We start from the raw sequence: 27,469 nt of genomic DNA, 5'->3' as shown, positions 1-27,469 counted from the left end.
ATCTTTGGATCCCTTGGATTATTGACAATTCATGCTTGTTGCTGTAAGGCACAAAATTGTCTATAACAGATGCCCCCTAAAGTATGAGGTCGTTTATCGGGTGAAATGCTTTATTGAGAGGATCCGAAGTTCATTCAATCTGCTGAGAAGTGTCCTGTAATAAGATACAATACAATACATTATTTTTCATACATTTTCATGATCTAGCTGAGGCGGGCATTCCCATGCTCAGCTTTATAAATACATTTTGGTACATAGAACAGACGATCGTCTGATTGCAGACTGATAATTCTCTGCTGAAATTATCATCCTTTGAGAAGGATGATCATCTGCTGTAATGATGTACATATCAAATGTCTTTATGTCCTGAATATATATCGCAGCCCGGATGGATGAAACTAGATCCGGGGTCTTCAATCTCTTCCGATCTTCACTCGATGTACAAGTCGATCCATGTGAGAATTTCTTGAAGTCGAACATGGAAAGACATCGCTTGATTACCGGTCAATGATGTAAACCGTTAACAAGCGCGAGAGGAATCACCGATAAGGATGATGACCCTCAAGGTACGGCAGTACAGTTCACATGGCGGGAATAAAGGACTTGGCGTCGACCACCATGCAAAATCTTCTGGTCGAAGGTCATTGATGTATACCTGTCGCCGGAAGTGAGAAACTTGCCATTGAGGCATGCAAGCTTCAAAGTACTGAAAGGGGTGTTCCTATATCAACTCCTTGGATAATGAGCTGATGTTGACAAGGAGCGATCCGTCAAAGCAGGGCCTTAATGAATCCCACATCAGTGACACGGAACGGAGCTAGTGATTGTGATGAGGTGAAAACAAACTGTGATGTATGATTCAGGGTGGCGGTCATGAAGTGGATGAAGGATAATGTATGGCAGTGGATGGGACACGGTTGACTCTTTGCAGAACCACATCTCTTGAACATATAACGACACTGATGTGATGGATTGGTAGCATTACCCCAATTATGGATGGTGTGGCGAGGACCATGGTTATGAGACCGGTGAATGAAACAACCCAACCCGATGTGATACGGAGGACAAAGTGTCATGTTCAAGAGCGAATTGCTACCATTAATGCTGTGAGGTTCTCCCAATTTTTCCCCAGTCATTGCTCACCAGTACCTCTTTATTTTTGTCAAGCTTGAGGAGGATAACATATGCTTGTTCTATAACCTGCCCTTCGGGCAAGCCCATCGCTATGTTTTAACGAGCCTAGCGATAGGGAAACTCGTTCTCGTCTAAAGACAAGTTTGTCGCTATTTAATCATTTTAACGAGTCTAACGACAAGGAAAACTCGGTCCTTTTCATTTTTAGAGAGTCTGAAAAGGTACGGAAAGTTAACTCCAAAATTCCTTTTTCGTCTTCTAATCCCTTAAGTCCGAAAAAGTATAAAACCATACAGAAGGGATGAATTTTCGATTTCTTTAACGAGCCAAACAAAACAAGCGCTCGATCTTTTTGTGCAATAATCCCTCAGGTCCAAAAAGATTAAAATCTAGAGGAGGGATAGCTCTTCCGGTCCTTTTAACGACCTGGAAGGCCAAAACTCGGCAAACTTTTCATATTTTACGAGTCAGTGAAAAGAGCTCAAAGAAGACTCATCTTTTGAGGAACGAGTGATAAACGGGGATAGCAGCAGATTCCAAGTACAGGTTGGAATTTTCCAATCACGGCAGTGTCACAAGGATGGCTAAGTGAAATCACTCTTCGCAGTTGTTCCTCAAAATGGGTAAACACACATATGGAGATGAACGATTGGCCAAAATGAACGGATGGAGGTGATGGCATATAAACACGACCAAGGGCTTTTAATATGGCTTTCAAAGGTTACTTTTCTCAATGGTTATTTACCGGTTCATTTTTTCTGAGTGAGCTTGAACTGCTAGGGGAAGATTGCTCACAATTTATGTTTATTTTTTAACGAGCATGAACTCTACACAAAAACTGCTCGATTCTTGCGTTTATTTTTTAACGAGCATGAACATTGCTAAAACTGCTCAATTTATAGCAGTCTTAATACAAGGAATGCTTTAGGTGAGGTAATCTTATTTAAGGAGCGATACCTCACTAATTACTCCAATTTGGCAGGTTTTAACTTTTGCCTTTCATCCTTTCTTTATGCAAGCTGGAAACGGCTAATCCTACGAGTTTAACGGGTTAGACCTACAGGTTTAAAGGGAGGACCTAAAAATTTTAAAAATAAATAGTCGTCCCGTGCTTGCACTCCAAAAGGTTTGCATGCCCCCAGGTATAAAGTATAATTTCGAGATTCTGTCCTCTTACTTATTATCCGAAAAATGGTTTTGTTTGCTGCTGCAAACTAAACTCTCTTTTCGGCGATGTCTATCATTAGGTTGCTAAGGATGGTGACTACTTGTTGCAGCAATTTCCTCTCTTTCTTTGAAGACTGCCCCTACTCTCTTTCAAAACATATTGTTTTAATGGGTGAGGCTTGACATTCAAAGATGGTGCCTACTTGCTGCCACAAATAGATCTCCTCCTTAGGAGAGCCTACTTTTTTAGACAAAGGGAGCGATTCTTCCGCTTCACATAACTTTGACAAAAGAATTTTATCCTAGAACAACCCTCTCTTCCTTTCTCGGACGAGGTACGGACTAGTCCATTCTTCTGCGGAAATTAACTTTATACCCGAGGTTTTCTCTGCCCAAGGCAGGTCAGGGTGCATGCCCCCTGGGTCCCAGTTCTTTCTTTCCGAATTACTCGCATTCATCGGGAAGTAGAACCGGGGGTGGTGGCATTCCTTGAGTGAATAAACCGTTAAGGGATGGTATTTGACTATTTGCGATGCGTGATCCTGGAAATGAAAGTTGGTCTACGAGCTTGACCATTCTTCCTTCGTGCAGAAAACACATGACTCTGAAGAGGGAGGACACTATCGCCTCCATGCAATATATATAGTCTCGTCCAAGGAGTAAGTTATAAACCAAGGGTCCCTGGACGACCATGATGTTCATATGAACTGTCTTCCCTTTCAATGTAACTGGAACATTGGGGAGAATCCCTAACGGGTGACTGGTTCCTTTATCAAAACCTGATAGATTTCTCATCTCAGGTAAAAGCGCTGGGCAACCCAGTGCTTTCCAAGCAATAGAGGAAAGGATACTCACAGATGCCCCTTCATCAATGATAGTTCCAGCCATCACCATTCTGTAGATTTGGACTATGATTCTGAATGGGATACTGGCTGGTAACCGGGGTCTGCCTAGTTGATTCCAATCAAAGGATACGACTAGGTTGCTTGGTGGTGGGACCGAATATACGGCCGGATACGACCCTGACGATGTTCCTTCCTGCGATAAAGGAATGGGCGCATTGCCCTGATGCTCATCAGAGTCTGTGTTGATGAAAAGAATATGGACGGTGTCATCCTTATCCTCTTCAGTGAGGGTGTCATTTGAAGATGGATCTTCAATGACGGAGTCATTGGAGGATGAAACCTCTGAAGGAAGAACCGGGTCAACTGCCGTTTCGACCTTTAGACTTTCGTCTGGTCTGGATTCAGTAGGTTCATTCTCAATGACCGACACTTCAGCCGACCACTTGAGCGGGTCAGCTAGATTTTCAACTATCCAGGGATTAGGCGCGAGTTTTTGGTATCCAGGAGGAAGTCGTAACGGTGAAACCGGACGATCTTCCAAAACTCTCTTTGCCTCATCTAAGAATGGACATCGGTGGATGGCATGATTGCCTTCACACAACATACAGGGTGATCTTGGTCTCCCTCTTCGTCCTTCACTCTCGCTAGTTGACGGACTGCAATCAACATGACTACCAGAGGTTGATGCTACCGGATTGTGCAACCTTGGGGACCAGTCCCTTAGTATCCGGGGAATACAAGGACAATCACGATGGAAGTGGGTCCCTTTGCAAATGACACATGGCGATTTAGGCCCGGTCGGTGCAGTGTGTGGGTTTTTGTCAGCTGTCTTTTGCTTGCCCCCTGTCGCCTTCGCCATAGGCCCCTTCTGCTTCTTTTCTCTTTTCTTCTTTTCCTTCTTCTCCATGGGAGGCTGACTTTTGCCGACTCTACCTTGTGAAGATGAAGGATCAGAGGAAGAATTGTAAGAAGTGGAAGGCTAGTGGGTAGTTTTAGACTGGTCTGACTGTTGATTCGACTGCTCAGGATTAGTGGCGATCTGAACTACATTAGTTGAAAAGAGCCATACAGGTGGGCCGATTGTCAATCCTGGAAGTGACAGTGTGGCCATATGAGGCGCACCAACATCTCCCCAAGAGGAGAAGGGATTTGGACTTCCGCCAAGGTTACCTCCTTGGTTGGTGGGCTCCATACTTTTCAATTGAAAGATCAACGTGGGAATAACAGGTGATTATGTTCCGTTTAAAATAAATTTTATTAACAACGCTTTTAGACACAAACTTGCTTTTTCATGTTTTAAGAGTCGAGAAAAAGCTAAAGATGACTCTAGTCGCCTTCGATGTTTTAACGAGCCCGAAGTGACAAATGCTCGGATGGACTTTTTCAGTTATAGAGTTTGAAAAAGGCCAAAAGAAACTTCTCTGGAGTTCTAGGCAGAGGGTGTGCCAAACTTTTCGCGAAACCACGGAATACGTTTTACGGTACGTGTGGTCAATCTTCGTGAATGCTGTGTTCACTGCATCGCGATCAATAGGGCGGTCGACACGGCTTCCTATGGATAAAGGATAATTGCCTATAGGGGTCTCCCAATATATACTCGACGGTACGTGGGAGCACAAGTCCGTATTAGTGCCACCGACTCTCAGGAGGAATCACCCACCTTCGTAGAGATCGACAGTCACTATGCTTAACGACGCCGGAACACGTCTCTACCTAGACCTCTATGTGTTTGCGTTATGTTACAAAGCGTTGTTATGTAAATTGGATTTATTTTAATGTTGATCTTGCTTAGCAGTTTGCCTTTAAGGATCACCACGAGATGTATATAACAAATTCCTGAATGCAGTCTAAGATGAGAAGCAAACTTTTCAATCTTTCAACTTTGAAAAGCTTAACTACTGAGGGAAGAGAAAGGCAAATCTTTTCTCACAGATCATAGAGCACACACTAAATGCAAATTTTTTCTAAATCGTCAAGCAAACAGTCAAATGCAAAATGCACAATGCATGTATTTTCTTTTCCCTTTCTTAATGTGGATGCGTTACAAAAAGAAAGTCGTTATATAACTTTGATTTCGATTTAAAGCGAAAGTAAACAAGCTTGTCCAAAATCAAAAGACACCTTAAGATTCACTTGCTTAATCACTGGAAATACATGAAATCAAACCATACTGACGAATGTAAAAATGACTAATCAGCTATGGACAGCAAACAAGCTAACTCTTCAGACCAGCAAAATGCCTAACACAGGTTCAGATCTAAGAGGCCAAAAGCAAGACTAGTTTACTCTTCGTTATGGGAAATTGTAAATGAGTAAGAAATACAAAGAACAAGTACAATTTCGTTATATAACAGAGGCAGAATGATGGCAAGTAATATTGGTTTCAGAACAGGTACAAGACTGACACCTAGCAGCAAAATCTAAGTGAAAACAGGCAAGAGAAAGTGAGGAAACCCCAAATGCATTAGGCAAATTTGGGCCAACGCAGGTGCTGCACAGCCAATCTGGCTCTCAGTGCAGGTAGCCCCTTCGGGACCTGCGTTGCAAAGCAGGTAGCCTGTGTACTACCTGCTTTGGAAAACGAAACTTGCGTTTTCACAGTTTCCGGGTCATAATTTTCTCAAAAATGCACAGTTTTTGCTCAAATCATAGACAATCAATCAAGCACACTCAAAGGGATGATTAGGAAGGTGAAAAGCTATCACTAAGAGCTTACAAGGATCCTTGTAGATCAGCTCTTCAAATCATGAACTTGCTCAGAAATGAGCTAGAGTAGCTGCCCTCTACTTCGCTTTTGATATAGTCAAAAGCTTTTCGATTTGGTACTCTTTTGTTCAGGAAATGAATAGCAAAATACTACAAACACAATCAAACGGATACGATCCCCAGCGGAGTCGCCAGTTTGTTGTAGGGAAAAGTATCCGACTCGGATGACCCTATCCCACTCTAAGGGTGATAGTACCTTAGCAACAACTGTAAAACAAACTACTTAAGGTTTACTTCTTTATGAAAGCAAAAGAGAATGGAGAAATGCACTAACCGTTGCCTTGCGCTTAATGTCGAATCCAAACTCTTCTCTTTGGCTGATTGCTCCCAGCTCCTTGCTCTTTTGCTGGCCCAGCTACAATGAGATCCTGCAAAATAACAAAGAAGGAAACTACAAGAAGCATGCAATCATAACTGGTTCAAGGATTAGTGTAAACCAAACATGCAATTATCACAATATATTATTGAAACAAGAGCACATAGAAGAACCTCAATAGCTTTTATTAATGAAGAAGTAAAGGTTCTGAGAGTATTACAACCATTGAAGGCTCCAATCCAGCAACACCTCCCAGCAGAAAGAATTTCTCCTCTTCTCCTCTCTCAAACAATCACCCAATAGCTCTATAGTGAAACCAACAGCATATCATTACTTTGCACCAAATTCCAGCCTCCTGAGCTCATAGGAGAGAGCTCAATATATAGATGAATTGAGAAAGGATGAGTCAGCTTGCAACTGATGTGTAGCTGCCTTGTGTCCTCTCTCTCTTCAGTTAATCTTTAGTTGATCTTCAGTTCTTGAGTCCACTTGGAGAACCTTGCTTCCACTTGGAGAAACAGAGCCTCTGACTCATCACAAGGCGAAATCCCTGATCCAAGTGTCATTTTTGGAAGATTCCAAAGCAATGACTCATTGTGCCACTTGTCCCATCTCGCTCAGCGCAGGTGGCCTTTGTCCCACTTGCTTTGCAACGCAGGTACACCATGGAGCAACTGAGTTTCAGCGCAGAAACCTAGTGGAGCACCTGCTTTGATTTTAGGATTGCTTGTTTTTGAGTGTTTTCAGGTGGAGAACTGATCTGAGAGCTGTTGGTTTGCTGACCTTGTTCCTCTAGGGGTAGGAACATCATGTTTAGGGAACTTTGGATCCCTTGGATTATTGACAATTCATGCTTGTTGCTGTAAGGCACAAAATTGTCTATAACAGTCTGGGACTACAAACATCATTTAGGGCCTCAAAAAAATCCTAGAATTTATCTCAATGTAGGCTTCTGTGATTAGAATTATTTAGATATATGTCTTCTAGATCTATCACATAAAAAAAAAAAAATTAATGCGTTTCAAACCATCCAATATGGTTCATCATTAGGATGATTTAGATGAAGACTACGAAGAGGATATAGAGTCGTTGACATAGTGGAATTGGTGGGTTCCCATTGATATCGACCTTTATCGCAATCCTATAATAAAAATTACTTTCCTTGCAATTTGGTTCATTATTTGGATATAAACTAGCCCGTTGTTCCTTAATTACTTTGTTGCCCTAAGTGCACTATAGATTCCACAATGGTCACTAGATATCTTTCACTTTTAAAGATGGATTTTTGTAGATATCAAGTCCTAAGATATGGAAGTTACATCACGTTACAATCATAACATGAGCAAGGTAAAGGTTGAATAATTACAAATTTATTGTCCCTACCTTTCCACACACCATGTGCCACAGTCTCAGTTCAATTTGGAAATCACCCATAAACCATTCACATGATGGGGTGATGTCTTGTTGTAGTCCTTCTAGGTCCAACCCATGCCCCTCAAATGAGGTAACCTTAGTCCTTCGCCTATTTTTCCATCATGTACGCTTTTATGATAGCTTTTTTCCTTTCTTTGGTTTTTGGTGGCATGGAACATTTACCATTGTGCTGAGCATACATTCTCCTCTACAATTCCTTAGAAACTCATCCAATTCTAAATGATTGCCAAGTCTAAGACATGCATTATTTTTATGTTGAGTTTGGAATGCATGGCCATGAGTTAGGGGATCGGCACTTCCTTCATAGTTTAATTGACTTTCATTGTTTTAGATACTAATGATAGTGCTTGATTAGCTAGTTTACCTATCATGTTATTTAGGTCGCTAAGAACATGTTTAGCTTAGATTCTTAGGAAAGAGGCTAAACATCCCATGGATTATCATGTGTAAGATATTTAGATTGAATTCTATCTTGAAGTGTGTTGCTAAAATGCCCTAGGATCATGGGAGATTTAATAAGGAAATATGTGACTAAATCGATTCCTTAAAAGACATATATCTTAGCGTGAAGACTTTACGCAATTTCATGAATAAAATAATTCTATTTGTCCTCTAAAACCATAAACTACCCATTCCTTACAACGTTTTTTTATATAAATATATAAATATTTTATTATAATTCTAAAATATACCATATATAATATGTGTTGCATTATATTATGAATAAGATATAACATACAAGAAATTTAAATTAATTAATGAAATTAAGAGATAAAGCCCCTTGTTGAGTTAGGGCAAGACATTATTGAATTATACCATGTAAATGTCACTCAATTATTAATATAAATATACAATTTTTTTTCTTTTTTGGATATATTTGTAAAGTAGAAGACAATACTATCAATGCAATTATTATAATTGTAATTTAGCTATTTTATATTTGGTTTTTTAATTTTATTTCTTTAATGTTATTAAACTTTTCTAATTCTTTTTGGGATAAAACTATAATATTGGATTGTTTAAAATATATTACTAAATGTAAAAATGAGCTTAATTGCATTGTGTAGATTAGGTGAATTAGAATTGTGATTGCAACCAATTTCTATTGAATTTTGGATAAATTTTAATGAAAAATATATTTTGAAAAGACCCAAAATATAAACGAGTTAAATTACCACTCTTCTAGTTAATTTAATTTTAAAAATAGACATATTGGAATTAGAAACTCAATATTTTGAAATTGTAAATTTAAATTGTGGAATTTATATAAAAATATCTAACAAATTTTTTAATATACTAAATTTATGCTTTAAAAATATTTTAAAAACAAAAAATAATTAAATATATATATATATATATAACTAACTGAAGACCATCAAACCATTAAAACAGCCAAAATGAAACCCTTAAAAGCCATGCAAACTCTTTATGATTAATCTTTCAAAGCAAGTGGAATGATCCATACGCATATCGAAACCGTGAATAAGCAATAGTTCGAACTTGTCTGTACATAGTTGAGCCCATTTCCGAGTAATACTCGGCATCGTGCTAAAAAATTCACGCACATTACATTGAAACATAGATGGTTGGATAAATGCTATTAAATAAAAGAAAAGGTACATGTCAGGAATTCATGTTTTGCTCTAGACAGTCGTCCATTATCGAAAATTGCTGCACAAAATGATATTTTTGTTCAAAGGTGCCCTTTTTTTTAATGCTAGGGGCTAGTTTCCTACAAAAGTATTATAGATTTTTTTTTTACATATATATGTCAGAACTAAGTTAAGTGAATTAATCATCCATTATTCAAAATTGTTGCACAAAATGATATTTTTGTTCAAAGATGCTCATTTTTTTAAAATGGGAGAGACTAGTTTCCTACCAAAATATTATGGATTTTTTTTTTACATATATTACATATACATATCAGAACTAAGCTGAGTGAATTAATGGCCATCACCGGAGGATAAACCATATACGCTGCAGCACTTAAGAACACGAGCAAATGTAATGATTCACTTAAGAACACGAGCAAATGTAATGATTCTCTTACAGGATGGATAGAACTTTATTGATGAAATTTGTGATTAAGAAATGTATCGATTCTGTTCGAGAATGGACCGAACTTCATTGATGCTAATTTGTGGAAAAAAAACGCAACATTTTGTAACGAGCCGTATAAATCAAACAAATATAAAATTTTCGGTTTTATCTATTAAAATATAGTTGATACTTAAAAGAATTAGTTTGTTAATAGGCATTAAATAAGTTGGACGGTATATATTTACTCTTTTAGATTTTAATAAATTAATTATTCAACTATAAATATATACAATTCCACTCATTTAATGCTTATTAGCAAATTATATATTTATTATTTTAAAATATGCCATGATGATTGCCTAAAAGATAAAAGGCTTGCCACTGACCAAAGGATGAAAAATTGCAGGACCACGACTAAAAGATAGGACAACAATTATCAAAGTGCAAGGATCCAATGGGCTGGTTTGACTGATAAAGACTAAAGATGCAACAAGATGGCAGTACCCCAGTTACTCTACCCGAACAATTCTTTTGTGTCCCCATCGATTTTCTCTGTACCAAGTACGAAGGCCTTTTCCAAAGCATCTCGTCAATGTTTCAAACAATATTTTGGTCAAAGCTTTGGCCTTGCAACGTTGATATATCTGACTTTAGATCATCGTATGTGAGAAATGGAATTTTTAAAGGTTGGCTTGTCTCAGTGAATCTAATGGTTTTAGAGAGGGTAGGGAAAAGGTTAGATGACTCGATCGAAAACCTATTTCATTTGTTTGGAATTTTCAAACGATGCAAGATTGTGTTGAGCGTTTTTTAAGTTGATTTGGATTTCTGTACCATGTATTACCGTGTCGATTGGCTTTTTATGATGTGGTCACTTAATAGTGGATTTTCAGACAGGGGACTACCATGGTGAGTGCTTTGGATTTTGGGACTATGTATAACAATGTTGAGTGGCCTTTTATCTTTACTTTTAATGTGGGGACTTAATATTGGTTATTTGTTGGTGGTTAGTAAAGGTTATAAATGTTTACCCCCTTATCATAATCTGATCTGATCTCATCAGTTCTGGCTGTAATTCATGAATCCATAGGAAAGTTCCAATCCTCCGATCCGACAACTCTGGGTACTTAATATTGGGTATTTGTTGAGTGGCCTTTTATCTTTATTTTTAATCTGCGCACTTAATATTGGTTATTGAAATTTGAGACAATGAGAACCATTTTGAGTGTTTTTTTTATCAAATTGGATTTGGTGTCTTTTTTATCAAATTGGATTTTGAGACCATAGTTGAAAAGGTTGAGTGGCCTTTTATCTTAACTTTTAATGTGGGCACTTAATATTGGTTAGTGGATTTTGAGACAATGTAGGACCATGTTGAGTGACTTTGTTGTCAAATTGACTTTTGAGACGATGCATGACCATGTTGAGTGGCATGTTGTCTCAACCTTTAAGGTGGGAGTTTAATATTGGTTAGTGGATTTTGAGACAATGTAGAACCATGTTGAGTGTATTTTTCATCAAATTGGGTTTTGAGATCATGTACGACCATGTTGAGCATCTTTTTATATTCACTTTTAATGTGGGCACTTGAGAAAATGCAAGACCATGTTGAGTGTCATTTTCATCATATTAGATTTTGAGAACATACATGACCATGTTGAGTGGCCTTTTATCTTCACCTTTAATGAGGATACTTAATATTCATTAGTGAATTTTGAGATAACGCATGACAATCATGAGTTTATTTTTCATCAAATTAGCTTTTGAGACCATGCAAGACCACATTGAGTTCATTTTTCATCGAGTTTGAATTTGAGACCATGCATCACGACGTTCAATGGCTTTTTATCTTGATCATTAATGTGGCTACTTATTATGGGTTACATTTTGGTTTGATTTGTAAATACTTTATTTTGAAATGTATGATGGTAAGCTAAATGTAATGATGTTGGGATGCTAAGGTTGATTAGGAAAGAGTGTGCATTGGCCCCAACCCTTTATGTGTTGGTTGTAGAGGCACTTGATTTCCTCCTCCAACATTGAAATGCTAATTGTTTCATTAAAGTCCTCCTCTTCCTAGGCCTTCATGTTGGTCATATGATTACTGAACATTTAGCTAACAATTCATTTTTTACCATCTTGTAGAACAAAGGCTCTAAGGGGACGACACCTTTAATTTTGTTCATATCTTCAATGAAACCTTGAGCTTGGCATTCCCATTTCCTTACCTAAACATGGATGGTCATGTATGTAACACACCCTATTGTTTAAGTTCTTTAGTTTCCCCTTTTGGTTTTAAGCTTTACAAAAATACCTATGGGAGATGTTTTGGGATGTGTTGTTGTAATCAATATCTAATAAACATGACATGTGGATTTCATGTCCTTTGTAGTTATCAACTCGATACTAGATTTACTCAAAGGCTCTAGCTTCTATTCATGTATAAAAATACTCATGTTGGGTCTCTTCTAAAGTAACCTATCAACAACTAGAGAATCCCATTCATGACACTCTCTAGGATATCTTAAGTGGAAAAGAATGAATTTCATCTGGTTAATTGAGGCCTCTACTATAGCCCCCATGAGAAGGGTGGTAGGAGACGACCAATGCGTTACAACAATCACAAACCTTGTGCAATATGGGTGATTCAAATTGTAGAATGTTAAGAGAAGTAGAGAGTGCTCTAATACAATTACATCTGGTGAGGATCCTTGCTAGGTAATATATACTAAAGCAATGTCAACTTTCATACTTTGTTGTTTACTTTGATGAAAGTACAAATTAAGAGTAACTTTGTGGATCAATGTATCTAGAATACCTAAAAGGATATCAAGCGGTACCTTCATTTGAAGGTTGACTACATTCTTATAGTCTTACCCTTTAATTATCATTGTATCTAGTGGTCTCCCTCTAGTTTACTTTAAAGATAATTTTTTTGGTAGAAATAATTTTGTTCTTGGATGATATATATACTATCATGTATATTACAGTAGAATAATTCCTCACAAAAAATATTATAATAATTTCAGCTATTATACTATACAAATTAAGTTTTCCTTGCATCCCAAATTAATTACTTACTAGTGTTACTTGAATTTTACTACATAAATGAAATATGAATTTAAAAGAATATGCTCAAGTATACACCATGCTCAAAAATGAACAATATATTTATCTAGGGGAAGCCCAATATGGGATAGAAAATAGCTATAAGTTGAGGCCCATGCCTTGCTCCTTTTGCTTCAATTGTAAAATGCACATACAATGTAATGGAAACTCAAAATGGACTTACCTTTTCACATTGTGGCCTAAACCACTACTTGAAAATCATACTTCTCTTTTTTTATGCTCACAAATACTAGAGTCAAGTGTTTTTCTCATCTATGGAACATGATATACCACTTAAAGAATTGAATCGCTTCTCTTAGTGGCCCAATATTTAATATAGCTCAATAACCATCTCATGGTGAGTCTTTGACTTCCACAACCCTCAATTGTGATAAGGTTTGGACCTTCTAGAATATTTTTGAAAGTACACATATGGCTAGCCCTAGATGTGTGAGTAATAGTGGGAGGTTGCAACATCCACTCATAACATGGTGGTGAACATGGTATGTTAATTTGTGGGTAGCATAAGTTTCACATACAAACTCTGAGATGATTTCCACACCATGAGAAAGGTATTGGTGTATACATCAACATTGAGGTTATGGCAACAAGATTTCCACATTGTGACCCAAAAAATATTATTTGATGCCTCAATGTTACATCTCCTATAAGTTTTATGTAGAAGATATTCTTACAACTGATTTGTATAAAAGAAGGAATTTCTTTTTTTTGGAAAAGAAAATGGATGCGGCTAGAAAATTGAAATAAACATTTTTATTTTACTAAAGACTCACCAAATATTAACAAAAAAAATATAGTTTCTTTTGATACAAAAAGCTTTCCTCGTCATAAGATTTATTTTATGTATTCAAGCATTTCTTATAATTGACTAATTGTCTGTGGTTATACTCTCATGGTTGGGTCATAAGCTTTCTTTTATGTATTCAAACACTTCTTATAATGCACTAATTGTCTATGGTTATGCTCTCATGGTTGGGTTATATTTTTATTGTCTATGGTTATGCTCTCATGGTTGGGTCATAAGCTTTCTTTGATGTATTCAAGCACTTCTTATAATGCACTAATCGTCTATGGTTATGCTCATATTTTTTTTTTGTCTATGGTTATGCTCTCATGGTTGAGTTATATTTTTAATTGTCTATAGTTATGCTCTCCTAGTTGGGTTATATGTTTATGGTTGAGTTATATTTTTAATTGTCTATAGTTATGCTCTCATAGTTGGGTTATATGTTTATGGTTATGCTCTCATGGTGGGGTTATATTAAATTATGTCACTATTCATATCATAACTTATTCTCATGGTTAGGTTATATTAAATTATGAATGGTTAGGTTATATTAAATATGGTTGGATTATATTGAATTATGAATAAAGATGGTTTCATAGTTACGTTATATTAAATTATAAATAAAGTTGAGTTATATTAAATTATAAATAAAGCTGAGTTATATTAAATAACGTCATTATTCATATCATAACTATTAAATTATATCATTATTGATAATATAAGTAGGTTATATTAAATTATGAATAAAGTTGGTCTCATGGTTAGGTTATATTAAATTATAAATAAATTTGAGTTATATTATTCATAACATAACTAGATTATATTAAATTATGAATAAAGTTGGTCCCATGGTTAGGTTATATTAAATTATAAATAAAGTTGAGTTATATTAAATTATATCATTATTCATATCATAGCTAACTTAAGAGTTAAAGCACTGTTTCAGCCTAGTATTGATTATTAGTTCAATTGTCCTCATATATTATATTCCCTTTCTCCTCTACTTTAGAGTGCGCTCCACATCAATTGTAAAGTAGTAAGAAGTAGGCAAGCTCAACAGGTCTGATGGGGTAACAATGGCGAAACCCTAGGGTTCCCGCCTGCTGAATCGCTGGTTGCCTAGACTGTTGTGGTTTGTAGATTCCCAAAGAATGGTGACAGATGCAGGCCCGACTATGGGTTTATTTTTTTTATGTTGTTACCTCTTATTGGGACCGTAAAGAACTGTTCAGGGTTTGCAGTATCGTCCCACCTTCTTTTTTTTTTCCTTCGTAACCCGTTTCCACTGCAGACTGACCCTCCTGGTCATACAGTGGACTGTTTTGGGGTTTTATCAGTTACCATGGTAGAGGAGGACCTCGTGGACTACGAGGAGGACCCCATGCCTGAACAAGAAATCTGGGCGCATCAAAGAAACCCGGCTATGGACCCCTAGGGGAAGAGACCGATTAGCTCACCAGCTGCTACTCATCTGATGCCACACTCGTCGCGCACCGGAAAAAAACAACATACGGTTGTCAACATTGAGGATATGTCGGTTTTGGAGTGTCCCCCTCTCTCACCTGCCACGCTACACCTTTTGGGCTCTTGCATGTAGTCTTCCCCCTCTTTCGATTCTCCCCTCCCAAACCCATCGCATCATCCCCCGACTCCCCCCTCGTGGGTCTCCCAGCACTATCTTACCTCCTCCATATCCTTGGCTCCGGAAGGTCCCTCCAATATTCAGCACCCTACTCAGTCGTTCATTCAACCTGCCTCCTGCAGCTTGAACCCTCACTCCCCTATTCGCTCGGGCTGCTTCAGTTCTCCGCTTCTGTCTGCTCACCCGGCCAGATCTGCCCAGCACAACACCTCTGATCCGTGTCGAAATCTACTCAAAGAAATCCCTACTGGCAGGCGCTCCGATAAGCAGAAAAAAGCCCGGTGCCTTAAGGCCATTGACTCAGACATTAACTTGACCTTTGGAGAAGACGTCCAAATGGCCGATGCATTGGATATAGTGAGGAAAGTTCTGGTAGGACGTGTGCGAGGTCATACCTATTCGGTGGAAAGATTGCGACAATGGACTGAGGAGATATGGGGTACCCTCCTGAAAGAATTGCCAGCTATAAGGGTATTAGCCAGGGGATGGTTCGCTCTACACTTTCATAGAGCGGAATACACAAAATGGATATTGTCGCAATTCTGGCATATTGAGCTTGCTCCAGTCCTACTGAAGCGTTGGGATCCCCTTTTTGATCCAGAGTGAGAACAACTCGGAGCTGGGCCTATTTGGGTCAGATTGCCGGGGTTACCTATGCAATTTTGGACCCCGCAGGTCTTCAAACATATAGGTGATGCGCTGGGATCCTATCTTGAGCACGATAAGTCTTTCGAAAGAACAGGAATTATGACTGTGGCAAGGATATTAGTTCATCTTGATAACAGAGCTGAGTTGGAAGAAAAAATCACATTACACCGCCGACACTTCTTGTGAAAACAGCTACTGGACTACGAAGGTGTCCCTTATTGGTGTAGACAGTGCCACAAAGTAGGACATTTGTACAAGGACTGTTTATTACTCTCAGGGGTGACCTCGGAGAATTCGAAGGGGACAAAACAACCTTCGATTGAGCAGAACAAAGGAGACAAAGAGCATGGTGAGGGTGTCAAGAACCAAGGTGAGACTCCATCGGAGGAGGGGAAAGATGCATCAATCAAGGCAAATAATAGGCGAAAAGCAGCATCCTCACCGACTCGTACCCACTCCATGACTGCTAAGGAAGCTATCTCTCCACCAGGTAATGTATCATTTCCCATAACCTCTGCAATTATTTCAGATGTTATGTTCTCTGTTATGCATTCATCTCTGCATCCTCCTTCCTCAGCCCTAGATCCTATCCCCTCCATTCCATGCTCCATTACCTCACCCCCCCCCCCACACTTTCTCCACTACTCCCACCTCTCTCAGGGAGCCTTCCACCCCATATGCTCTCTCTGACTCCATCTCTGGATCGGGATCTCATCCATACAACTTGCATTCTCATGCCCGTCTAAATTTTTTGGGATTGGGACTCTCCCTCGGGCGATCCACTAAATATAAACCTCCTAGAGGCTGCCCATCCAATATCAAATCAGCCATTAAGTTGGTTGTGTCTGATGTTACGTGAGGCCAAAAATATGCCATTGAAAGGGTGCTTAGAGCATTTGAGCCCTCTGCCCCTAGTTCCCCATGATTTAGCTCTCCTACAACTGTAGGGGATTAGCCAACCCCAAAAAGCAATTGGCTCTCAAGCGGATGGCAATGGACTCCAATGTGACACCCTCTTGCTACAGGAAACTCTCTGCACTTTGGACATCTCCATGAAAACCCTTCAATCCATCCTTCCGGGTTGGGTTTTTCAGGGTATGGATGCAAATGGAAAATCGGGTGGTCTTGCTATTGGTATCAACCCCAGGACTGTTAAGATAATATCATCCTGGGGAGGCTGGGGCTTTATTGGCATGGACATATTCATGGGGGAACTCGATCTCCCATTAAAATTTATCAACATCTATGCCCCAAACCAGAACAGAATGGCTTTTTGGCTCAATTTTTTGGACAATAATCTTGTGACTACTTCCACCATCACTGGGGGAGATTTAAATTTTTCGTTGGGTATGGAGGAATCCTGGGGACATCATGCAAAATTGGATGCTATATCGAAGCAGATGGGTATGCTACTGGACACCTACAAGTTGGTTGATGTTCCCATGAACAAGAAAGTCCCCACTTGGCATAACAGGCGAACGGGGGAAGCTGCCTTGGGACGGAGATTGGACAGATTCCTGATCCATGAAGACCTCCTCCGTAATCTCCCCCTGTACAGACAATGGGTCGGCACTGGTGGCTTATCCGACCATCTCCCCATATTCCTTCAAGTCAGTGGACCTACCAAGAAGCCCCGTCCTCCTTTCAAATTCTTTTCCGGCTATCTACAAGAACCGGATTTCATCAATCTCGTGACTGATTTCTGGAGATCACAACCTCCGCTGAGGGCTCAGAGGATGGCAGCGGATTTTTGTGAAAGACTCAAAACTCTCAGGAGCAGGACAGAGGAATGGTCAAAGAGGAAGAAACTGAGAGATGATCAGCATCTCATTGATATTGAGCTACAGATTGCACAGCTAATGGATGAACGGGGGCTTGGATTCATATCAGAGGATTCAAAAGTGTTGTTGAATAACCTGGAGAAGAAAAAATCCAAACTGCTACTAGACAAAGAAGAACAGTGGAGGATGAAAAGCAGAGCCACCTGGCTGCAAGCGAGAGATGGTAATACAAAGTTCTTCCACAACTTTGCAAATGGCAGGAAGGCATTGAATACTATCTGGCAGCTGCCTTGTGAACCTGATGGATGGGTCTTATCACACTAGCAATTAGCCAGGTTGGGTTTTAAAAGACAATTTACTACACCGACAGCTATTAATCTCCCGGATATCATTAACCTAGCTGGTCATTTCCCAAGGTTTGTGGAACCTGATGCAGTTGAGGACTTGATACAACCAGTCACTATGGAGGAACTAGAAGCAACATTAAAGTGGTTCAAAAAAGACACAAGTCCGGGTCCGGATGGCTAGCCAGTGGAGTTCTACCTGGCTTTCCTGGAACTGTTGGGGGAGGATCTGTTGGCAGTCATTGAAGAGAGCAGAATCAATGGTCATATACACCCTCCCATGAACTTCACCTATATTGCCTTGATTCCTAAGTCTGATTCCCCCACCTCGTTCAACGACTTCAGGCCCATATCCCTTTGCAACTGTCTATACAAAATCATTTCTAAAATTATTGCTAACTGCATCAAGCCCTTTCTATCTAACCACATCTCCCAGGAGCAATTCACCTTCCTTGATCATCGTCATATTCAGGATGCCATTGGAACAGCCCAGGAAGCCCTTCATTCCATTAAATACAAAAATCTCAAAGGCATCTCCCTCAAAATCGACCTATCGAAGGCCTTTGACAAAGTGAATTGGCTTTATCTAAAAATGATCCTCTTGCATTTGGGTTTCCCCCCCATCATTATATCCTGGATCATGGGTTGTATCTCTTCTGTCTCTTTTGCTATTCTAATTAATGGATCAGCCACTTCATCTTTCAATATAGACAGAGGAATTAGGCAGGGCTGCCCTCTATCACCACTCCTTTTTTTTCTAGTCATGGAAGGACTGAGTAGACTTATAGCAACTGCAAAAAGGAGCAGGGGTATCAGTGGGCTAAAGATCATGGAGCATTTTTATCTTACACATTTACTTTTTGTAGATGACATATTGATATTCTTGAATGGGAGTGTCCGAGACACCACCTCACTCAATGAAATTCTGATTCTTTTCTATAGAGCTACAGGGATGGAAATAAACAAAGAAAAATCTACCATCTCCCTATCTGATTTCACTCCACGGGAATCTCTCCTTCCAATCAAAAAATTAACTTCCAAGAAACAGACCTGTTGGAGGGAATCAAATACCTGGGATTCAGGCTCAAACCTGATGGATACAAGATTGCAAACTGGACCTGGCTTATCACAAAAGTGGAAAAAAGAATTAGCTGTTGGTGTCATAGACTACTTTCTAGAGCGGGCAGACTCATCCTGATTAAATCGGTTCTCGAAGCCACCCCGGTGTACTGGATGTCACTAGCCTGGATACCAAGAGGTATCCTCCATAGAATCCAACAAATCTGCTGCAAGTTCCTATGGAATGGAAAGAAGGAGGGCAAGACTTTTGCCTGGGTCAAATGGACCAAAATTGCTACTCCAAAGAAATGGGGAGGATGGGATCTTAAATTACTCCCAGCATTTGCTCAAGCCTTGGCTACCAAACAAGGATGGATCCTTCTAAAGAAAAACAGTCTATGGGCGGAGGTTATTCATCACAAATATATCTGGCCATTGACCATCACTGACTGGATCAGAAAACCGAACTGGAGTAGAAAAGGTATATCGGGGATATGGAGAGCCATACTAAATTCTATGTCCATTATAAAAGAAGGCTTACTATGGCAAATTGGAAATGGCGCATCTGTTCGCATTGGTATCGACCCATGGTCAGGCTGTGGAAACTCACATTTGTTACCAGAGGGGCTGGTACATCATCTAAATAACAGAGGCATAAAGTTCCTTGCTCAGATTGGAGACCAATAGAATTCTAACCTTTTTTCACAAGCCTGGTTGAGTGAACAACACTTGAATATCCCAATTGAATGGAGTGGAGCTTGGCAGAACTACATACAGGGCCTTACAGAATCACATGTCAGATTAAGGATGGCAGAAGACGAACTTATATGGGCACTTTCTAAATCTAGACAATATACACCGAAATTGGGCTATGACAAAATTATTGAAGATAAAAAACCTGCGGTCATCAAAGACTGGTGGGTGTCTCTATGGAAACTAAAAGCCCCCCCAGGCACTAGATTACTGATGTGGAACATTTTGGCAAACAAGATCCCTACCGCTTCCTATCTTAAAAAAAGGGCTTTCTCTGGACCATCCCATTGTGTGCTTTGCCTACAGGACGAGGAATCGACCCATCATCTCTTCCTCTCTTTTCCCACCACCAGGAATATCTAGTCACAGGTCATTCAAACTTTAAACTTGAATACGAACTGGCAGGGGGAGGATATCATCGCAGCTTGGGAACTCTGGTGGCGCACCTCGGCGGCGGAAAGACCCCGAAACCTTCCACTCCTTATCTCATGGCACATATGGATCAAGAGGAATTCTATCATTTTTGAAGATAGACAAGTCAACTGGAATCTACTCCATACTATCATCTGTGCGGCCTATGCGTAACAGCCAATTGAAAATAGATAGGACAAGCCTAGAATCATTTGACAAGAGCATATAAACAAGGAATTGCCGTGGGCCTATTTTGATGGAGCTGCTCAATAGTAGAGCTGTGGGGGCAGCTTTCTATTCCACCTATCAGAATCCCATTTCTTTCAGATTAGCATGGCTCTAGGACTAGGTACAAACAACCATGCAGAGCTGATATCACTTCGACATCTTCTATACTTTGCCATTATCAAAAATTCCTGAAATTTTCAAATATTTGGCGACTCAAAGAATGTTATTGATTGGTTTAACAACAATGCTGTCTGTTCTGCATACTCATTGAAGAATATCTTGGAAGAAATTGTTTTTTTCAAAACATTTCTTGATCAGATAATTGTTTCCCACATCTATAGGGAAAGGAATGGAACTGCTAACCGGCTATCGAAGGAAGCGACGCATCTTCCTCTAGGCGAGTGGATGATCACTGAATTCTCCCCAGCAGGGACATACCAGTTTTTTCACAGGCCCTACATTGATGGGGCATTCTAGTTAGGCAACAGCCTCAATTGCACAGTTTTTTTATCATGAACTTTTTGACCATGTTTATTGTATATAAACAGTAATTTTGCTTATTTTCGGACAACTTCTGTATATAGCCGATACTATCTGAACTCTTATTTATCTTTTGATGGTCTCTGCACCAATACTGTACACCCTCTGGGTTATTTTCTGCAACTGGTTTCTAGACAGTGGACGAGTGCCACAGTTATCGCATATGCCTTCGGGCATCTACAGCATGTAATTTCTCCTTGAAATTATGAATTTTCTATTTTGGAAAAAAAACATATCACTTCACACAATCTACCGTGAGATACATATGGGACTAATATAGTGTTGTCATATTTACAATTCTATCATGGTTGGTCTATTATGACTACAGTTGGCCCCAGTGTTCCACGGGGACTCACCCCCCGTCCCCCCTAGCGATCCAGTTTCCTTGCTCCCCCGTGCTCCTAGGACTTGGGGACGAGTAGGGGACGTTTCCCCACGCCCCCAAAAATGAGGAAACTCAAGGAGACGTGCCAGGGAGTCGTTTCCCTTTCCTGAGGGGGCATTTCCGAAAAAGGGGATGTGGGGGGACGTGGGGGGGCGAGAGGGGGCGTGGGGGGACGTGGCACATGTTTATGCAAAAAAACGATTTTAATTAACTTAACCCTAATACTAATCTTTAATTAACAGTTAAACTAAGCATAGGGTTTTGGAATTTAGTTGTTTCATGTTATAAAAACGGTAGGGTGAACACATAACAACACACGCAGCCTTCGCGTGCTGTGTGTGTTGTTATTACAAGATCTGATCACTCCCATGCATGGAACCTCGATGGAATCTATTGGAACATTGCAGATTTGCAGAATGGACCCTTGATATGGCTATCACATTAGTAATGTGATTTGGTTATTTGAAACAATTCTGGAGTGCACATATTAGACAGAATTGAAGACATATCTTGAAGATTTCTATCACTTTGAACTGTCGACCCTCTAATTAGACAAATTATGAGTTTTATCCAAACAAATTCATTTATCTGTGGTTGCTTCTCAATATTATCCTACACATTCTGTGAGGAGATCATCCCTGAAGTGGTTACTCATCAATGCTTCTCTGCTTCTCTCAAAACTCGGCTCTTCAAGATTCATTATGGATGATCAACATCAGAGGCTCCCTCTTGTGAAGAATTCAGTTTGTGACGATAAGAAATATTAGAAGGCAAAGAATTTGAGCATCAAATTAACTTAACTTTTGTGTGGCAGTGTTTGCTTTCTAAAAGACACACCGATCATGTTGAATTATTTTTTATTTCTCTAAGTAACCCTAACTGGTGTCTTACAAGTATCTGTATAATCAAGTTACAGTAATCCTTTAGGTCATTGTAATTTGAATTTAAACAAGTGTTTCGAAGTGAAGGAGCAGAAGCTATAATACATATAGCCAAATTGTCAAATATGGAAGCTACAGGTTTAGATTGCAGATTTTTGGAGTTATGATAGAAGTATGAGTAATGTTCTAGACACAAATGTGCATCACTGGACAGAGGCATTAGCATCTTGTTATGCCATCAAGAGTCTGCACAATAGTCACTCTTCAACAAGGATACAATTGACAATAGAATTCACACGAGCATAACACAACACTGTTGTTTTGTATATCCTTGTAATTGATACTATGTACAGATGGGAAAAACTCACCAATGATTAGAGCAGTTTGGCCTGGAACTGAACAGAGTTTCCTTGATAACATATTGTTGAAGTTGCAGAGGACAAAAGTGTTAAGATTTTGAGATTAAGATCTTTTATTGATAACAAATATGCAAGAAGAATAGATCTATAGTGATCTTCTACAACGACATTGTTAAGGTTTGTTGTGTATTATCAGAATGTTGAAGATGGTGGTATTGTTGTCTTTGGATTTTGTTATAATGTATGATCATTGATGTATGATTATAAATTAGAATTTTAAATTTATTATTTTATATGATATTATAAATTTAGATAATGATATTCATATCAATGATCATGCTTTGTAGCTTTTCAATTCAAACCAAATTGTCATAGTGGACTCAATTAATAAATTATATTTTATATTTATAAGTTTTTAAGACCGTGACGCTCCCCCACATTTCCTAAAAAATGGTGAGGAGCTTTTGCATAGGCCGCTCCCGCACCCCCTCGCCCCCTCGTCCCGGAACCTTGGTGGAACATTGATTGGCCCTCATCCATATAAGGTTTCATGTGGGTTATGAATCAAACGTTCTCAACATTGAGCTATTAACCTATTGATACCTTCTAGGGAAATTATCCATAACATTAATTTTTTATTGTGACTAACCCATCTTCACAATATACTTTTCATGGGATGGATTTAGCGAGTGTAATTCATTGAGTAGGTTCTTGGTGGTAACCATCCTTGGGGTTTTTTCCCTCAGTCTTCCTCGTTTTCTTTCTCTGTCGTTGGGAAGGGGCTCTGTACCTAGAGTTTCTAGGGTTTTCTTCCTATTATGATTCTGCATTTCTTTTCATTCATTCGCCTAGTGCTGCTTAGAGATTTTCATTTTGGATTTTGTACGGTGGAGTTCAAAAATTGCTCTCCTTTTGTAAGAGGGATTCCTTTTCGACGGAATATATATAATAGTTGATTTTAACATTTTAACCTTGCTTCTATCATAACCCCTCTTCAATGTTTGACAAGACCTTTTTAATCACATTTCAAGGTAGTTGAAGTGACCACCACTTCAAAATGGAACTCAATTCCACTCCCTTCATGCATGAAACTTTTCCCTTTATAGGGTTTTATAAGGAAATAACTAGTGATTCTTTGTCGAGTGTAAATTATGGCTTTTGTTTTACCCTTCTTGAGTTTTGATATGCCTAGTGAATATGTCTAGTAGGGTATACTTTGTGTAGCTCTATGGATGAATCATTGACTTGATTTACACAGGTTAGGCTTGTCACTCTATCCCCTATGAATCGTCGTTCTTTTTCTAAATAAAATCGAGTGTTTTGCATAAGGTTTCAGCCCAACCGAGACCTCTCATGCAAGTTCTAATTTTTTTCTTTTTTATTATTTTATTTTATTTTTCAGAACCCTTCACCCACTGGGTATAAAAGCTTTATCCATAATACGCACTCCCTCCCTACTGCAGCTCACTTGAGCCATTCCAAGTTCTAATTTTTTATAATTTTGTTTGTCTCCAAGACATTCTCCATAATTGGACTGGAGATATGGTTTCAAATATAATCGTAGGGTTTTATATTTTAGTCAACACAGGGTTACACCATAAGGTTTTCCCATTCTTTCTTTCAAATTCAATGAATTAAATTATAGTGGACATGTCCCTTTCTCAGCCACTAATATATAAAAAGAGATAATTTCATTATGGATTGGTTGGTAGACCCTCCGTTCTCAACATGAGGACTCTGTTAATTTTGGATTCATTAACTCCCTCTTGCGAGCATATGAAAACATAGTTTGTCTCTTAAGTTGTCGGTTCTTCACTCTAGAAATTGGCCCAATGGTTAAATAACACTTATATTATTTCTTTAATGAAAATAATTGAAAATAGGTTCTTCAATGGCCTCCATTATTTAGTTTATATGATGCTTTGCAAAACCTAGGTTTGTTTATCTATCTATTTTCTAAAAAATAATCACAATTGTTTTCTTACTTTTATTTTGGTTGTTATGCATCTCAACTATGTTTTGTAAAGGAAAAGAGTTAACTGTTGTTTTGAATGATTTGTCACTCAATTGTTTTGTTGTGTAATGTATTTATTTAAAGTGGTATATGCATAAAACCATGCAAATCATATCTTTATTGTATGTAACTATCTACTTCTAATTGGCCCAGAAACCCTCATGGTACCAATCACGAGACCTATTAGGGTTCTTTCCTTCTAGGCTCTACATAATTTTAGAACTAGGGAATGTGCACAATGGTTGGGTAATTACTTACCCGATAGTCTAGAGTACTAACCTTGGTTCCTTAATAAACATTTACATTAGAGAGTAGTAATTTTACTTCCATATTTTTTTTTCTTTTATTCCCTTCCTAGAAGAATTCACATCGATTTCCAAGTTCAGTCTCACACAGACTTATAAGATCCTATTACATGATTCATTCTGAAATATTTATTATTTTAAACTTATCAAATCATGTGCTACCTTTCCACTTTCTACAATAGTGTTCCAGCGTATTTCATGTTGGTTGTTGCATTTTCTTCCATAACCAGCAACCTATACCTACATACTTACATCTACATATTGTTCTTGACACGGATTTACATACATAGCTTTTACTTCTACATTATCCATTCACAAAATTATAACACATTCACATTTTTCATAACTTTCTTATTGATACAAAGAGTTTGGTATATGAAACATATCTAAAATATTATGGGGAATATGCAAAGGGCTCTCATGGTCCACCCAACTATAATCTAGGTGCTAACCTAGCTACCCCCAATCTTCTTCCCTTGTAGTTCGAGAATTGGTTTTTCTGAGCAAATAAGAGATTATCTCTCTATAACCCCATAGAAAAATCTTTTTTTATTCAAGGGTTTCACCATTTTTTCTCACCCACTATTGTTGCTTGTAAATTACTGTCTCTCTCCCACAATAAATCCACTTAGAAAAATCAAGCACATGGCGTCTATCTCTAGCCATTCATTCTTGGTCTCCGTAAAATTTTCCACATTAATGCCATTTTTCTCCAACCATTTTCTCTAGTTACCCTTCTTCTTCTTCTTTTCCTTCAAAGAGTGAACGGTAAAAAAAAATGAGGAATGTTTCTTCTTTTTCTATTTCCTTTCTTGGGATATAACTAACTCTCCAAATACTTCTCCGACTATTAGGTATTTAGTCTTACCTGATCGTCGTTTACATATTTTAAATGTAGTTAAAAGTTTAACCCACAGAGTCTTGAGTCACATCACTATGGATATTACATCTCCCCACCCCCTAAAAAGGGTCATTGTCCTTAGTGTTTTCACATTCCTTTCTTCTTTGGAATAACATTGGGGAAGCCTCTTTCATTTCTTCTTCCCATTCCCAAGTGGACTCTTCTAACCCAAAGTTCTCCCATTGCACTTTTACTTGGAGAATGGTATTCTTTCGAAGAGTGATTTCCCTCTAATCCATCATCTTTATAGGTTCAAACTGGAACTCACTTTTTGGTTCTACCTGTGCAACATTCTAATGTATTACATGATTAGGATCATATACATATATTTTCAACAAAGAAGCATGAAATACTTTATGTGTTTTAACACGAACTGTTAGGGCTATCTGATAAGCCACTGACCCAACTCTGGCCAATATTTCGAATGACCCATAATATTGAGGAGCCAACATAGCACATTTCCCTAGTTTCATAAAAATTTTATAGGGTGGTACTTTAAAATATACATGATCTCCCACTTGGAACTCCCTAGGAGTTATTTTCATATCAACATAGCTCTTTTGTCGGTCATGAGCTTCATTTAAATTTTGCCTTATTTGTTTTACCATCTGCTCCATTTTGTGAAGCATGTAAGGACCCAATATTACACTATCCTTACGGTGACTCTAACTCAGGGGTATATGACTCTTCCTACCATATAAATCCTCGGAAGTACTCATCTTTAATGAGGCTTTATAACCATTGTTATATGCAAATTCCACAAGGTGAATGTAATTTTCTCACTTAGTGAGTTGGCTCACGTAGTACATATGTAGCATATCCCATATGACTGTGGGTGATATGTTGCATTGAAATTGAGTTGGGTGCCCATACTAGCAAACAATGCCTTCCAAATATTTGAAGTAAATTCTTGATCTCTATCTAAGATAGCAATCTTAGGTATGCCTTACAATTTGAAATTTTATCTCTTGAAAATATCATCTACTTGTGTAGATTTATAAGTAGATTGTATAGGAATGAAGTGAGATTCCTTTGTAATTTTTTCTACCACCATCATTATAGAGTTATATTGTCCTTTGGTGTCGTGTAAACTCGTGATAAAGTTCAGGGAGATCACCTCCCACTTCCATTCTAGTATTGGTAATGGATTCAAGAGTCCTACTAGACATTGGTGCTCAAGTTTTACTTGTTGGCACTCTTGACACCATGTTGAATATTCAACCACTTCCTTCTTCATTCTTGGCCAAAATAAGTCCTCTTTAAGGGTTGTAATTAATTTTTGGTGTCCAAGATGCCCTCCCATGTGTTTTTTATGAAATTCATCCAAAATCAACCACTTAATTTGTTCTTGATATGGTACATACACTCTGTTTTTATATTTCAGTAACCCTTCTTTTTTGTTTGATAGTCAACCCACTTTTCAGCTTCCATATTATTCTTCAAATTTGCATATTTTATATTAAACTAGATTTGTGGAAGCTTCCCTTTTAATTTGTTCCCACAGATATACTTCATTTTGACTAATAACAACTTTACATACTTTCATTACACTGCAACTCAAGGAATATGCTACCTTATTTTCCTTACCATTGATATG

General features: G+C 38.4%; 1 protein-coding gene across 1 annotated transcript; it reads left to right on the top strand.

Annotated features, from left to right (window-relative positions):
- Positions 1 to 17,008: 17,008 nt before the first annotated feature.
- LOC149249963 (uncharacterized) lies at positions 17,009 to 18,016 on the top strand. Its single transcript, XM_089453524.1, has one exon. It carries the CDS (start codon positions 17,009 to 17,011, stop codon positions 18,014 to 18,016), a length of 1,008 nt encoding a protein of 335 aa, XP_089309650.1.
- The last annotated feature ends 9,453 nt before the right edge of the window (positions 18,017 to 27,469 follow it).

Source organism: Pinus tabuliformis, chromosome 7 (assembly GCF_031772625.1).
Source record: "Pinus tabuliformis cultivar Carrire ecotype Pingquan chromosome 7, CPIR1, whole genome shotgun sequence".
Lineage (NCBI taxonomy): Eukaryota > Viridiplantae > Streptophyta > Pinopsida > Pinales > Pinaceae > Pinus > Pinus tabuliformis.
Note: the sequence above shows the minus strand (reverse complement) of the source record. Positions and strands in the feature narration are given on the sequence as shown.

What these genes read in the sequence shown, in the direction of transcription:
- LOC149249963 (XM_089453524.1), top strand. Translation starts at nt 17,009, where the DNA reads ATGGATGCAAATGGAAAATCGGGTGGTCTTGCTATTGGTATCAACCCC.